General features: G+C 40.6%; 2 protein-coding genes across 3 annotated transcripts in view; both read left to right on the top strand.

Moving 5' to 3' along the window:
* Positions 1-15,078, top strand: part of rabgap1 (RAB GTPase activating protein 1) — a 65,251-nt gene that overhangs the window by 25,601 nt on the left and 24,572 nt on the right. The window lies entirely within an intron of this gene.
* LOC109139805 (probable G-protein coupled receptor 21) lies at positions 4,533-11,355 on the top strand. The gene has a single exon (XM_019264581.2). The coding sequence runs from the start codon at positions 6,414-6,416 to the stop codon at positions 7,635-7,637; it is 1,224 nt and encodes a 407-aa protein (XP_019120126.1). The 5' UTR covers positions 4,533-6,413; the 3' UTR covers positions 7,638-11,355.

Raw genomic sequence — 15,078 nt, 5'->3', positions numbered from 1 at the left:
TGTGACTCCAAAAGTTTTACACCAAAATACTGTAGGAACCACACTGTTTTTTCAGTTAAAGTGAATGGCATGAATGGAATCTCAGCTTCTTACTCAGACAACAATAACAGCAGATCACAACGCCACTGTATTGATACTGTTTGGACAGAAAGTTGGATAGGAATTTATTGCAGAAGCGCTAAAGCATTCCAGGTTTGTACGTCAGCCAACAAAAACACAGAGAAGTATGGAGAACACGTGCTGCTATATCTGACAGACTATTTATGTCTTTTATTTAGTCTCTATAGAGCAAGACTGGACGAGGTAGCCAAGAACAGTTAGAGTAGATATCTCGAACACAACGTGGTGTGTTTAAAGTACATTGTATCGATAAAGGAAGCTAGAATTAAGATGCAAAAGTGTTAAAAAGTATTGCATAATTGTACTCTGCATATTATATGTATTAATTAGGAAAGAATTTTCATTCATATTGATGCTGGCATTGTTGCTGGTACTAATTAAATCTTATCATCTCATTTACTGATTCTTCTTTTCCCTTTTTTGTTTTGAAAATATGTACATGCCATTCTCATGTACCAGCTCCTAATTTGTTTTGTGTGCTTTCAGCAGTCAGCCTGTTGGTTGTGTGTCTCTCTTTGTGCTGTAGGGCACTATATGTACATTGTGTCCTAGCTGGTGTTCTCTTTTGTACCCTAACCCTGTGAACTGCGTGTTCATCCACATATCTCAATGCGCGGCATTGATGGATCTTAGACATTTCACCTATTCTTTCCATATTAGGCTCTAATGAATCCGCTGATATGAGGGTACTGGACATGTTGTTGACTTTGAATGATGACTAATTAACAACTCCACCAGTAACCAATAAATTTATTAAGCTGCTGTAGTCATGGCCACATTTTGCATTAGCTCCATAAATTATAGTGTGTAGAAGCCAGTCACTGACAGAGTTACTAAGTCTGGCAAGCAAATAATTGGTTTCAGCAGCATACTGATCCAGAGCCAGCTGATTTTAATCATCAGGATATTACGAAAGACAGTGTGACATATTGGCAGCCAGCACCTTGTTATTGTACTGAGGGCCAGTAACACTGTGACTATATTACAGCTTTACAGTCAACACATCTTTTTTTAGCATGATCTCACTCTGTATGTACCTGTTAAGTGTTGCTTAGTTCAAAGGAGATAACGCAGTGCACGTATGTATTTTTCATTTCATTCCTTTCATGTCAAGTTGTGCTCTGGTGGTAATAATTGAAAAAATATTCAGCTGTGGATATTTTGCTCCACGTAATCCTGTTAAAACTGGGTTCCAAACATTTTTTGCATCGTCAACAACATTTTTTTGTTTTGGAGAAGGATAATAAAAGATGGAATCAATAAAAGTCAAATGCTAAGAAGTTGAGAGAGTGTTAGTGAGTTAGCTGAGTAATAAGAGCACAGCACAAGCAGATCAAGTAGCTACAGTGAGTGGGTGATGATTGACTGATTACCAGTAGTGAATGTTGAGCGTCCTGGTGGTTGGCACCATCGTGCTATCACATGTGGTCAGGCACATTTACTGTATAAGCAAAGTAAAAACTGTTGCATAACACCTAAAATGTTCTGTGTCAGAGAGCTATTGATTAAACTTTATAGTTAATTCGAGGTTTAAATGAACTTTTGCATGTTGTTGATGGTTGTTTTTATAAATTCAAAGATGTTTCGACCTCCTTGAGGGAGACAAAATGTTAGAAAGGTCTCTTAAGGTGTGTATATGAACATACACACATGGTTTAGACCTGGACCTGCTGTGTCAGGCCTCCTGTGGAGAGCAAAAACAAGCGCTTTTAACTATCCGTCTGCGTGCCTGTCTCTGTCTGACCCACTTAATGACCTGTCTGCCTGCCTCTCAGTCTACCTGTCTGTCTTTGTAATCATTTGTATTTGTGTACGCCTCACTCTGACTTCTCCCTCGACCTGTTTGTGCTCCTGTCATCTTGTGTGTCTTCCCGCCTCTCTCTGTCTTGCCTGCTCATTTGCCTTTTGTCACTGCTTGCCTCTTTCCCGTTCGTCTCTCGCTGTCTTCTCAGACCGACATGTCTTCTTCTGTGATTCTATGCCTCTTTGTCTCATAGGTTCATGTATGCATTGCTGTTCTGATTTCTGCTGGGCCGAAATGGAAATACTTTACTTTGAAGCCGGTTTCTAACATTAAAAAAATACATAGTGAATGCCAGAAGGCTCCTTCACTCCTACATGAAAGAATATTGGTCTCATTTGGCAGATGAATGTGAACAGGCTGAATTTTCTGTGGACTCTTGTGACGTCTTTCCAGAGTAGTGTGTTTGTGTCTGTCTGTGACCAAATAACAACGCTGACTATCCTTGCCTGATGTTGATATTACTTCATGTACTTGCTCTAGGCTCACTGTACAGAGACAAACATGATAAATTATCTGATATAAGTGGTAGCTGTTAGCCGTCCAGTTCTGGGAAACTCTTTTCATTCCCATTACTGTACCACCATAAAAACCTCAGACAGGACACCAGCTGACGAGTCCTTTTTCATGTTTTCGTTACATCACACTGATACAAAAGCTGGCACGGTGTGACTTCTTATTTTTCTATTTATATAAAAACAAAATTATCGGGATTATGAGCCACCAGCTGGGTGGTGGAGGTAGAAGGTGGTTATTAATAAAAACCAGATGGAAGTCAGCCAATACGGCAGTCGCAAGTTAGCTACACCTTTTAATAATGGTTAGCTTAGCTTGTCCATTTTTATTTTTGTTGATTTCAAATATTATTGAAGTAGAAATACCAAACATTTGCTGGTGACCTACAGATGAATCATCAGTAATATTAAACACTGATTGTATTTCATCATAGCAATCACTACAATGTCGGTACAGGAGTGTATGACCGTTGTGTTGTTGCCAAGTGTGTGTAAACTACTGGACGTTTGTGAGGAAGTTAAACACCTAACAGGACTAAGTTGTGCTCAGCTTTTCCAGGTGACAGTACATTACGCTCTTCCTTCTTCCTCCTTCTCACAGCTCCATTTTCTTCTCGCTGTTTTGTTCTTGCCATATCATATTTCTTTCTCTCCTCCACCCTTTCCTCCTCTCATCTTTGATGAGCTCTGTGCTTCCTTTGACTCCCTTCCTCATCCTTTTCTCCCGTTCCTCTCCTTCTTCCAACCCCTTTCGTCTTACCATCATCTATTTTTAGATCCTCGTGTGGCGGGCAGAGGAGGTGCGTGAAAGCATGGGAGTGTGTCTGGATTGCAGGGGGAGAAAGGTGCAGGCTGGTGTGTGTGTATATGTGTGTGGGTATGTTTTGGGTCTCCATCATGCTACACGAAATCGCTCTGCACGAGACAAACTCTGCCTCAGAAAGTCATTAGGATAAAGATGTAGACGATGCGGCACTAAACCTGACACTGAATCCGTCCCACTGAGGTTTCTAATTTTAGTGTGGGCTTCTGAGTAATTAAATGTAATCATCACATCATATGATCTAAAAATGACTCATTGGTAATTATTCTAGCTCAGATTCATCAGGCTCTTTGCAAGAGGGCTGAATGAGACCTGCTTGAGCTAACACTTTTTAACTCAGTCCTAACCAGCCCGTTAGAGCGTTGCAATAAAAATCTGGCTCTTGATGTTGCTGGGAGAGATTAAAAAATGTCTGGTGAGGTCATGCTACCTGGGTATAGCTGACCGTGTCAAAGCAAACTCTCATGCTAAGCGGAGGCGCAGCATCTGCTGATGCATGTAAAATCAGGAGCAGGTGCATATCTGTTTAGGGCTCTCAGGCCAAATAGACACAAGGACACGAACTCATGCACAGGTACATGGACAAACATTCTGTGACATAAAAAGTATAAATACAATGTGAAAACTCAACAGATCGTGCTTTTCTGCTACAACCACGAGAATATTTTAAAGTCGTTGCCACTTTTTATTACTATATTTAGATCAAATGTCCAGACTGTTGTTAGTCCTTCTCTCTCTAAGTCTTTCAGAGGCTCGTGCACACAAGAGATGTAAAGTTCAACAGGAAGCCAAAAAAAAAAAGCAAAACAACACTTTTATATCTGTCCCTAGTGGAAAATAGGCCGTTTGTGTAATTACACAATACATAAGTACCATTGTTACACAATGTTTACATCGTAAAACACTGAAAAACTTGTGCGTGTCTGTGTGTGAGAGCATGTGTGCAGTTTTCACAAACCAATTCATATTGTATGAATGGTATTATTATTAACGTTGCCCTGCTATAATTAGGAGTTTATTTATTACAAAAGAATATCACAGATGAATAGTCATAGGTTTTTTATGTTTATTTTTATTTTTCCAGGTTGAATTCAGGCTGCTGCTTATAGTGGATGCAGGGCAAGTACTTTACAGTATTAATAATAATAAACCTTATTCATTGCTGTGAGTTCATTAAACTTGGCAGTAGCATATTTACATTACAGTGGTACAATTCTGTATTTTTATTTTATTTTCTTCTTCCTGTTTCTTAAGTTCTCTCTGCTATGTTAGATTTGCAGATGTTTGTAGAAATGTAATTCAAAGCGATGAATTTCTCACTTAAAGTGTCTTTAGAAAACATTGATTTCAGCATTGCTGCATTTCTTTTTTCGTATCTGAACTTGCTGAACTTCCACCATTTTGCTTTTCAAGCTTTCCTTCACTTGTTGTTTTCACCTGGAAAGCGGACCCACTTGATAATTGCATAATTACTGCACTGTGTTAGTGAATCAGCTGCATTACACACAGCTTTGACTGCAAATTAAATAATTTATGCTCTCTTTCAAGTATTTAAATCAGTCTCTGAGTATCATAAGCTTTGATGTTACTCTAGTAGTTTAGAAATATGAAAAATGACTACACTTGCATGCACTTAAGTCCATAAAAAAATGTAACACATAATGGATTCTTTTCATTGTCACAGTCTTGTGAACCTCTTCCTGGTTTCTGTGTTATTTATGTATAGAAGCAGATTTTAAATCCACACACATATGACCTTATTTAACCAACATTACCAGCAGTTTAAACATGCTAGGATGCAAACAGCTACAGGGGGAACCGTTGTGCTGTACTAGCCCGATTTTTAGAATAGGAATAATTCCTGTAAACTGCACCCTGGCATGCAGTCATTGTTTGACTACAAACAATATATTCGTCCAGATCCTTACAGCTCAGAGTGTCCAATGATTTGGGAGGTGAGAGGCTGCAGAGAGAGTCAAAAGTCCCTTTCACAAGATATGGCTTAACACTGAATTTTACCCACAGTGTAAAACAATGTGTTTGAATCTCTGGCTGATTATAAGGAAGAAAAAGGGAGGTGTGAGAGGGTGGGGGAAGAAGGCAGCCTCGTGCCCTTGCAGTTGATCATTGGTTGGAGCCATAGGGAAGGGGAGGGGCCTCAGTGCCACAGAGAGAGAGAGAGACAGAGAGACAGAGACAGAGGGAGCAAGAGTGAGAGAGAGACAGCAAAGGAGGATAAATGAACACAGGGGTTCTCCCAGCATCGGTATGCCTGCCTACCTCATTTCCCCCCAGACATAGATCCTGCTACCTCTGGATAGAGATTACAGCCGAGCTGTGTTTGTATGCGTGTACGTGGACGTTCAGTCACCCCACGCACTGCCTTCATCCTCTCAGCTCACGGCAGTCTGCTGTGATCTTACTGCGAAGGACCAGACAGAAGCTGAGACAAGAGCAAGCTGACATGGAAGAGTGGTGAAGGAGAGGCAAGACACAAGAGGGAAGAAAGAAGAAACTGGAAAGAGAAGCAGGAGGACACAACAAAAAGGAGATATTAATGTCTCTTAGCCTCAATTTATGTATGCAGCACATTACACAATGTCTTTGCACTGGAAGCTGTGTGTGTGACTCTGGACTACAGACAGATAAGAGAGAGAGAGATTCAGTCTGTGCTTTCTGCAGCTGCAGCAGATGTTGAAGACATCTCTGACTTTATAGGGAACGGAGGCATTTCAAGCATAGATTGGACTGGAATTCCTTTAAACAAAGTCACATTTCTTTCTATTTTTTCCCATTTTGTGCCTTCAGCTGGGAAGTTTGCTTTACTGGGAGAAATAAGAAGAAGAAAAGGAATACGCAAGTTTCTTTTTCGTGTGTTTTTTTCACCCTGGTGGTTTTATATCTTTGTGTAAAACCACAACTGCCTGCACTGAGGACGAACCCGGTGGTGGGGTGGGTGTGCTTCCTCACCATTCTCTGTCCGTTCCTGCATTTTAAATGGCAGATGGCGGCAGTCTCGTCGTGGAACCACAGCATGGAGCTTTTTGTTTGGACTGAAATCATCCAGCTACTTAAGGAACCAGCCAGCTACCTGACAAAATAGTGGGTTCTTTGTACCCTTCAAGGGCCCCACGGACACATATTGCTGCCCAAGATGATGAATTCCTCCCTGGATCCACTGAACCAGAGCTCTGCTGATCTGTCAAACTTATCTGCTCCTTTCTGCCTGCTTGAGATAGGCTATTCTCAAATTTTCTCCACCTGCCTTCTTGAAGTTTCTATCATACTGCTCCTCACTGTTCTCATTATTTCCGGTAACCTGGTGGTGATTTTTGTGTTTCACTGTGCCCCTTTGCTTAGCCAGCACACCACCAGTGCTTTCATCCAGACTATGGCATATGCTGATCTGCTGGTGGGTGTCAGCTGCCTGTTTCCCTCCCTGTCCCTCCTGCATCACCTCCAGGGCCTCGACCCCAAACTCACCTGCCAGGTGTTCGGGTACATGGTGTCTGTTTTGAAATCCGTCTCAATGGTGTCGTTGGCGTGTGTGAGTGTAGACCGCTACATCGCCATCACACAACCTCTGACTTACGCGTCCCTGGTAACACCTTGTCGAGTGCGCTGCTGCATCGTTCTAATATGGTTGTACTCTGCTGTGGTGTTCCTGCCATCTTTTCTCGGGTGGGGGAAACCTGGTTACCACGGCGATGTGGTGGAGTGGTGCGCAGTCGAGTGGAGGACTCGTCCGGCTTTCACAACCTTCATCGTTGCGCTGCTCTATGCCCCGGCTGCTCTCACTGTTTGCTTCACCTACGCCAACATCTTCAAGATCTGCCGGCAGCACACGCGGGAGATCAGCGAGCGCCACGCTCGTTACCGACCCCAGCAGCTGCAAGGCCCGGGACCGACTGTAGGATCTGTGCTCAAGGACAACAGCGCAGTAGAACAAGGGCATTTGTCCCAACCACAAAAATCACAACCACAGTATCAGCAGCCCACATCAACATACCCAGACAAGCGATACGCTATGGTACTGTTCCGCATTACGAGCGTGTTTTATATCCTCTGGTTGCCCTACATCCTCTATTTTCTGTTGGAGAGTGGAGGGATCTACCACCATCCTGCAGCCTCGTTCCTAACCACATGGCTGGCCATCAGCAACAGCTTCTGTAACTGTCTCATCTACAGTCTCTCTAATTCTGCCTTTAGGAAGGGCCTCAAACGCCTCTGCTCCTTCTGTTTTCAGCGCAGCAGCAGTGGTTATGGGGTTAGGAACACTAAAAAGGCTTTCCTCGGATCTGTTGAAAAAGGATGTGCAGGGCCGGGGTATGGATATGGTCATGGGGAAATAGGAATTGGCACAACCTGTCATGTGTAAGGCACACACAGAGGAAACCTTCGTGTCAAGTTGGCATTTGAACTTTTAAAAAGATGCCTAATGTGATTGCTGTAAAATGCCTCCTCCTCTGAGGCTGAAACGTGCTGTTAAAGAGATGGAGAGGGGTGTCGATTTGCCACTGCTGTTTCTGTCGCATTTGGAGGTTGCACAGGCGTCCTCTCTGCACATGCCACAGCTGGCAAAAACAGAGAAAGGAAGTCGAGAGCAAAGCGCTGACAGAGAAAAGGCCTGAATAACCCTGCTAGATGTTTTCGAACCAAGTCAAGGAAACCTAGTAAACTGTACTGTGTATGGACATGGGTGATAGGAGGGAAAGAAGGTGTCTAAAAATCATTGTTCTGTCATGGGAAGTGAATTCTTAACTTATTTTGCCAAAACAACAAAACGTTACAAGAAAAGCGTTCTGAAAAGTTTGTATGTGAAACAATATGATCCTCGTTGCCAGATTATTAGCACACTATGAGCTGAATGCAAACCGAACAACAGCTGACTGCTGTGTTTGAGTCATGTAGAGCTGTGGTGAACTGCGAATAGCGAAGAGCTCTTTAAATGTGTTTTCATGTGTTCTTACCCCATCAGTATTTGAATACTAAAATCGATGCAACAGTGTGTTTGTGTAATTGGTGTCTCTTGTTATTGACTGATTGAGCTTAGTTAGTAGAAATGGAAAGATATGAAGTAGGTCTACACCCAGTCATTTTATCATCTGTTTGCATTGACTGAACTGTTGATGGTGTGTCAATTCTAGAAATTCTAGATTATTTATTGTTGTTGTACAAGACAAAACATTATGTCTTTCATGTTTAAGTCATGGGTTCACACATCGAGTCTACTGTTTGTAACATATACTATGAAATGCTACCCAGCTTTGGTGTACGACTGTTAACCTGACAAAACGTCATTTTCAGTGAATTGAGTTTTTCATATCTTTGTTTCATTGCACCTTTTTGTTGTTTTCATTATGTAACTCAACTTATTTCATAACTGTGTCCACCATGAAGAGGGACTGACCCCTCAACTGCCTGAGAATTACAGACGCGTGTGTGTGTACTCATCCATGTATGTGCATGCACACATTTTTTAAATCTTAACTTGATATTTAACGCAAACCTCTCAAGACCAATAATAACGTGAAAAAACCCAAGTGTAAATACTGTGTCATAAACTCAAAAGTTAGAAAGATTATCTCTATTTTGAACCGCGGAGAGTCATGTCACAGTTTATTTAGGTGCAGATAATCTAGCTTTATATACTTTATCTAATCTACCAAAGAAAGTTCACCAGATATTCTTGGATTATATTTTTTTCTATAAATATCTAATATATGAAGATTTAGTAAAATGCGAGTGGGTTTTACACAAAGTTTGTGGCGGTTCACTGCACTGTGTTGGCTCAGTGATGCCTTATGTGCATGAGTATGACTGTTTCTTGGTATATTGTGATATATTGTTGCCTTGATATGCAAATGAAAATGAACTGTTGGGAAAGCGTTTTTCCTCCTACATTTAGGGATTGCTAGATGTATAGAGGGAACGACACAGACTGGAAATTGTACGCCTTGATTCCACATTCAGAGTAACCTGAACCCCGCTTGTTGTGTGAAACTATTTAAAAATCTTGCTGTTAATTCAGCTGATCTTCAAAAAAAATCACAATTTGCAATGATAGCCCCTCTCTCTTATGTAAAACTGAAAATAACCAGGAGCACAAACACAACTCAAAACTTAGTTTTGCATGTAGTTGTATGTAGTAGTTGTGTGTGAATAGGTGTGTATGAGTGTGTGCACGTGCAGGTGTGTTAGGATGCGACCATCGGCTGAATTGGACTGTTTACGGTGTTCTAGCAAGGGTGCTAACAGAGTTATCACCTTTTATTGCTTTATTAGCTGCACATCACTTCCCTCAAGTATACTGTATGTTGTCAGTGTATGTGAGTATGATGTACAGTGGTGGTAGATAGATTCACATGTTGTCTTTTAAATATTTTGGCTGTCACCTGTGAAGCATTGCCAAATATTGTAATTTTTTTCCCTCTTTGTAGCTTTTGTTCAGAAACGGCGTATTGAATGTCTGATTGTCAAACTGCAGAAATTTATTTTTGTAAAATAATTTTTGTCTGTTTCTTGTGAAGTGATAAATGTTGCAGACTCTGAGTAGGTTTAGTAGCATGCTTACTTAGTGAAATGATTGAGGCTGTGTCTTAATGAACATGCATCAGCTCAGCACTAAATGGATATTATTGCCCACAGCAGTTAATGGTACAATTCCTCAGAAATGTTTAAGATACAGGGCAGGGTTTCTTGGGAAATTATCCGAAACATGATCACATTAGCTTACACACACACATTCTATTTTTCCTGTGGGAAAACGATCAGCTCTCATGTTCTCAAGTGAAAGACTCACTGCTGGTGGCTGTGAGGAGGTACAGTGCCATGTTGGGTTTAGAGAGGGAATATGGACGGTAGGGCCGGAATACGTTTGTACGTTAAATGCAGCCCTCTGCAATGAGAGAGGAATATGATGTTGTCGACGGGGTACAATAATGAGTGAGTGCACAAATTATTTTTGCAGTAAAAATAATTTGTAAAAACAGGATGGCCATCTTCAGATAGGTTCTCTAAAAGTGAATTTCAGGTATGAAAGTGCAAATAAAATATGCAACAGGAGCAAAGAAGGAAGATTAAAGATTCCAAGCTTCCAGAAATACTGACTACTCTATATTGTCTTTCCAGAGTCCTTATATTGTACGCTGTCAATTGATTTCATCTTAACCCCTTTACAAGTTATCCAGAAACATTAAAGGGTGTCTGCTGCTTCTTCTATCTTCCTCTTCTGGTATCTTATGCAAACTGTCTGGGACTATCCGAGTTCAAGTGTAAGTGAAAAAAAAATGAAACTGGTAAATGTAATTGGGTCCTTTTAGAATAACAAAATCTATTTTGAGGCTCAATGTTTACCTTGAAGCTTAAAAAACAAAAGTTTGGTAATTAACAACAACAAAAGTATTTTGTGCCAACTGAATAGTGGTGAGCTATTTTATCTTAGAGTAGAGTTGAGATTGTACAGTACACAAACTGTCAGTACAGCCTCACTTGTAAGTGCACTTTAAACACACGCACACACACACATATACACCCATGCAATGATATTTCCTTATTTATCTTTTAATCTGCGCTGGATTTTCTTCTTTGTGTTTTCGTAAGGCTCTAAATAGTCGCCACCAGACCCCCACTAATGGTTGACTCATGACCTAGCTGTTCTGAAGAAAACAGATTTATCACATTAAGACGAGACTGACCACAACTTGGTCAGGAAAATATCCCAAAAGACACCCTGCATGTGTTTGGTCCACAATAAGAGCTGGAAATCGCTCACAGTGAACAATGGTGCAATTGTAAGTTGTCTTATTGAGAAAATGAAGCCATTACCGTATTTGACCATGACAAACTGTGTCATAGTTCATACGTCAGGGGTGAATTTCTGTTTTTTTTTTTTTTTTAAATGTAAGATGCTTTTTATAGATGGAGAATGTTGGGATGATGCAAATGGTCAAACATGTTTAATTTTGCTGTCATGAAAGAGACAAATAAGATATTTTTTTCGTTAAATGATGCTTTGTAGGTGACAAGCCTATATGGTATTGCAAGATGTACATGTTGTGTATCTAAACTGAGCAAATAAATGTTCTCTCAATGTACGTCCTTTTGTAATAATTACTTTGCTATGAACAGAGGCATGCGTCTTTAAGAGTATGTGTTTGTATGCTGTGTTATTTGTGACAGACAGACAAAAAAAACAGACCTCATGTTTAGTGAGGGGGTCAAATAGTTCTGGCTGAAGATCAAGTAGTGCAGCTGATAAGAAAATTACAATAGCAGCCGTTCACACAGAATTTTCCATCATTCGCCAAACGGTGAATGCTTCGTCGTAGATCGTTACAGATAAAAATAAATTGCTGCAAATGGACTGTACTACAGCAGCACCATATTTGTGCAAATAGTCGGTCTGTTGAATTTGCAAACCTGGCGAAGCTGCAGTGGGAAATGTCAGCAGAGTCAGTTGTAACATAATAGCATGAGAGAATGCAGGCCATTGTAGTTTTGGCAGTGCATGTAGTATGTGGTGTTGTCATTATGATTTACACTGCGTCTTCCTCTGTCTGTCATCTTGTCTTCTGACCAGAGAAATATTTCGTCTGCTCTCGTCTCGCTGAAGCAGTGTACTAGTGCACCAATGGCACAAAAAGTAGGGCATGAGACAGACGATTAAGATTTAATGATAGATGACGCTAAGGTGAGGAAACAGCACTATGGGTAGCATGAGCACGTGCTCTGTCGAATACAGATGATTAAAAAGGAATGACTTGCAACTCAGGAAGAACTTAAATTAACTTAGCTTTGCTTTATTAAAATCAGAATTCAAATTGTAGTTGTGTATCTCTTTAGGCTCTTTATAAAGCGATTAAGTTACTGTGACATTTACAGTTTTTTTGTAATCTAAGACTGAATCCAGTCGAATAATCAAAGTGCGACTCTGTGGATTGTTTAGGTTTGGGAGCAAGGTTTTGTATCAAGCTTGATAAATATCGCCCATGTCCTCTTGGCATCTCAGCAGGGTCCTTTAGCAGCAGAGAAAGAATAACAGAATGACATGTCAGCTATTGTGTTGAGTCAGAGAAAATCAGGGACATAAACAATAGATGGCTAGCTACTCAGCCTTCCCACGGAAGCCCTACTCCGGTACTTTATTCCTGGCTTTAGACACACACACACACACACACACACACACACACACACACACACACATACAAATGCATACACACACACACCTACACACACACAGTAGCTCTGCCATTTTTGGCATACACCCAGTAAAGAGTTTTTATTGTATGGCCGTAAGAAGAAAATGTTTTTGTTCCCTGACTTCCTTCTTTATAGATGTGACTTGATTACTTGGCATGACAGTATTATTCTGGCAGTTACTTATCACCAACAGTAGCCGGTGCTTTGATGCATCCATGATGACTGTTAGGACACTCAAACAAAAACTAAACAGGAGTAACTGTTGACTTTTTGACTTTCATGCCATTGTTTGACAGTTGGCTAGACCGATGGCTCGTGGCTGCTCAAAGAGATCTGTGGCTCAGCGATGATGTCTCTCTTTGCAGTAACCATTAAGTCTCATATGGTGTTATGAATATTCCTATTACAGTGCCCATCTTTAATTTACGGCAGTAGGACAGTGAAAACTCACACTGTGTTGTCTTATTGGCCTCCCGAAGTTTTGAAGCTTCGCTGGAAGTAAGGCGTTTAGCCAGACTTTGGACAGACTATTACAGGAACAGACCAACATTTTGGGGAATACTCTTATTTTCTTTCTTCCCAAGAGAAGATTCATACCACTCTCCAACCTAGCTTTGCATAAAGGCTAAAATCCGTATCTATGCTCTGTAACGAACTTTCCTGGTGAACATCAGCCAGTGGATTTCTGGAGAACTGTCGTCACCATGAGACTCCCGAAAAACACTCCTGAAAAACACTCATCACATTTTTACACTTTGTTTGTGTAAGGATTAAACAAATCAGATACCAAGCGCTATAATTAGTGAGCCCTCAGAGTTCTGGTAGGTGTATTTTGGACCTCCGGATAGAGTTAAACAAGTTGTTTTCACCTGCTTCTAGTCTTTATACCAATCTAAACTCACCACCTCCTGGGATTACTTATCATGTAGAGAGTGATATTGATCTTCTTCTTTAGAACCTTGAAGGCCTTCATGAGTTGAGTGTATAAGTATTAGTTAAAGTAATACATTTAGATGCAGATACACCATCTTTAGTTTTCTCTTCTCTCTCTTTGTCTCTCTCTCACACACACTTCCGTCCACTACCACAAAACACTGGATATGTTTCCTCTCCCCTCTCACGCTACCCTCATTCCAAACCTCACTTTAACTGAATAGACAGACCAATAGAAAGGAAGCTAATTGGCCATTTTGTCAGAGGTCTTTGTACATGCTCTCAGCACTTCAGATAAGTATGGCTAAGTGGTGCTTGTATAAACATGGATCCTTATCATTCACTGAGAGACCGTAGCCTGGTGTAATGGGCCCTTCACACTGGATGAGGTAACTCCACCCCTGTGCTCTAAAACTCATCAATATCCGTGGATTTGGCTGTGAATTAACAGGTTCTCTGGAGTGCTTGTGTGCAGCCTTTTCAGTGGCCATGCTGCTAAAGTTCAACCTAGTTAACAGCTTTATTATGAAGCCAGAAATAATAATTATTAAGACAGTATTACAAGTTATATCGCAGTGTAATCTAATGATTTACTGTATAGTACTGCAGCTAATAATTCATTATCAAACATTTGGTCTATGAAATGTCAAAAATTAGTGGTTAAAAAATGGCAATCACAGCTTCCCAAAACCCAAGGTGACATCTTTAAATGTATTTTGTCTGACCAGAGTCCAGAAAACAAATGTAAGTTTACCTTTATATATGACAAAGAGAAACAAATCCTACAATTTGAGAAGCAGGAACTAGAAAAATATTTTTGCTTGATAAATGATTTTCAAAATGATACCAAGTCTGTGTTAAAAGGACTCTCCACCCAAGCAAGTGGACAGATTTGGGTGTTTTTGAAGATACAGTTAACATGACTGATCTTAGGTCAGTGGATGAGATGTTACAGTACGTACGCCGACTAGGGAACAATGACCAAAATTACTCCAACAATCAACATGACTCAAACTTCCTTAAGCATCTAGTCAAGTTGGCTGTACACACACACACACACACACATGATTTACAGGGTGTGGTGGAAGTTGTGGCATGGACTTTAAAAAAAGCCCTCTGTTGTTCGTCTCTGATTCCCATTAGCTCACTTTGTTTTAGTATCTTCCTGCATTTCTTCTCATACTTGCATTATTTTTGTTTCCCTCTCTTCCTCTGTGGAAGTCAGAATAGAAACCTTGGGGAAAAGGAGAGAGAGGCGGACCTGATGGGCAAAGTAGTAGAGAGACCTAGGAGGTATAATTAGCTACAAAGAGAAGAAGAGAGATTTAAAAAGCACTGCTGATTAAAATTTAAAGAATATCTGAGGTGTATGGGTTTCAAAACATCTTCTTTGGCTGTGGGGCTGCAGGGTGTTTTTGCTAGTAGGGATTTTCACTCCTACAAAAGTACTTTTGAGCAAGGCACAGGAGCAAATTCTGACATCCCAGTGTGTAGAGGAAACATTTTCCTACATGTATCAGTGACGTATGGTGTTAAGTTGCTCATTTAACATGAACCTGGTGAGGAGTTATTGTTACTAATCTGTTACTGCTGACTATCTGGTACAGTATGAGAGCAGGGTCCAAGCTCCAGGCTACAAAGAATAGCATAATGCATTTGTGACTACTAATAACTTAAATGAATGC

The sequence above is a fragment of the Larimichthys crocea genome, chromosome IX, assembly GCF_000972845.2.
Source record: "Larimichthys crocea isolate SSNF chromosome IX, L_crocea_2.0, whole genome shotgun sequence".
NCBI lineage: Eukaryota > Metazoa > Chordata > Actinopteri > Sciaenidae > Larimichthys > Larimichthys crocea.
The sequence above is the reverse complement of the archived record's forward strand: the minus strand, read 5'-3'. Positions and strand labels throughout refer to the sequence as shown.

Bases quoted from the DNA above. Each gene is read 5' to 3' on its own strand.
- LOC109139805 (XM_019264581.2), top strand. From the start codon at position 6,414: ATGATGAATTCCTCCCTGGATCCACTGAACCAGAGCTCTGCTGATCTG.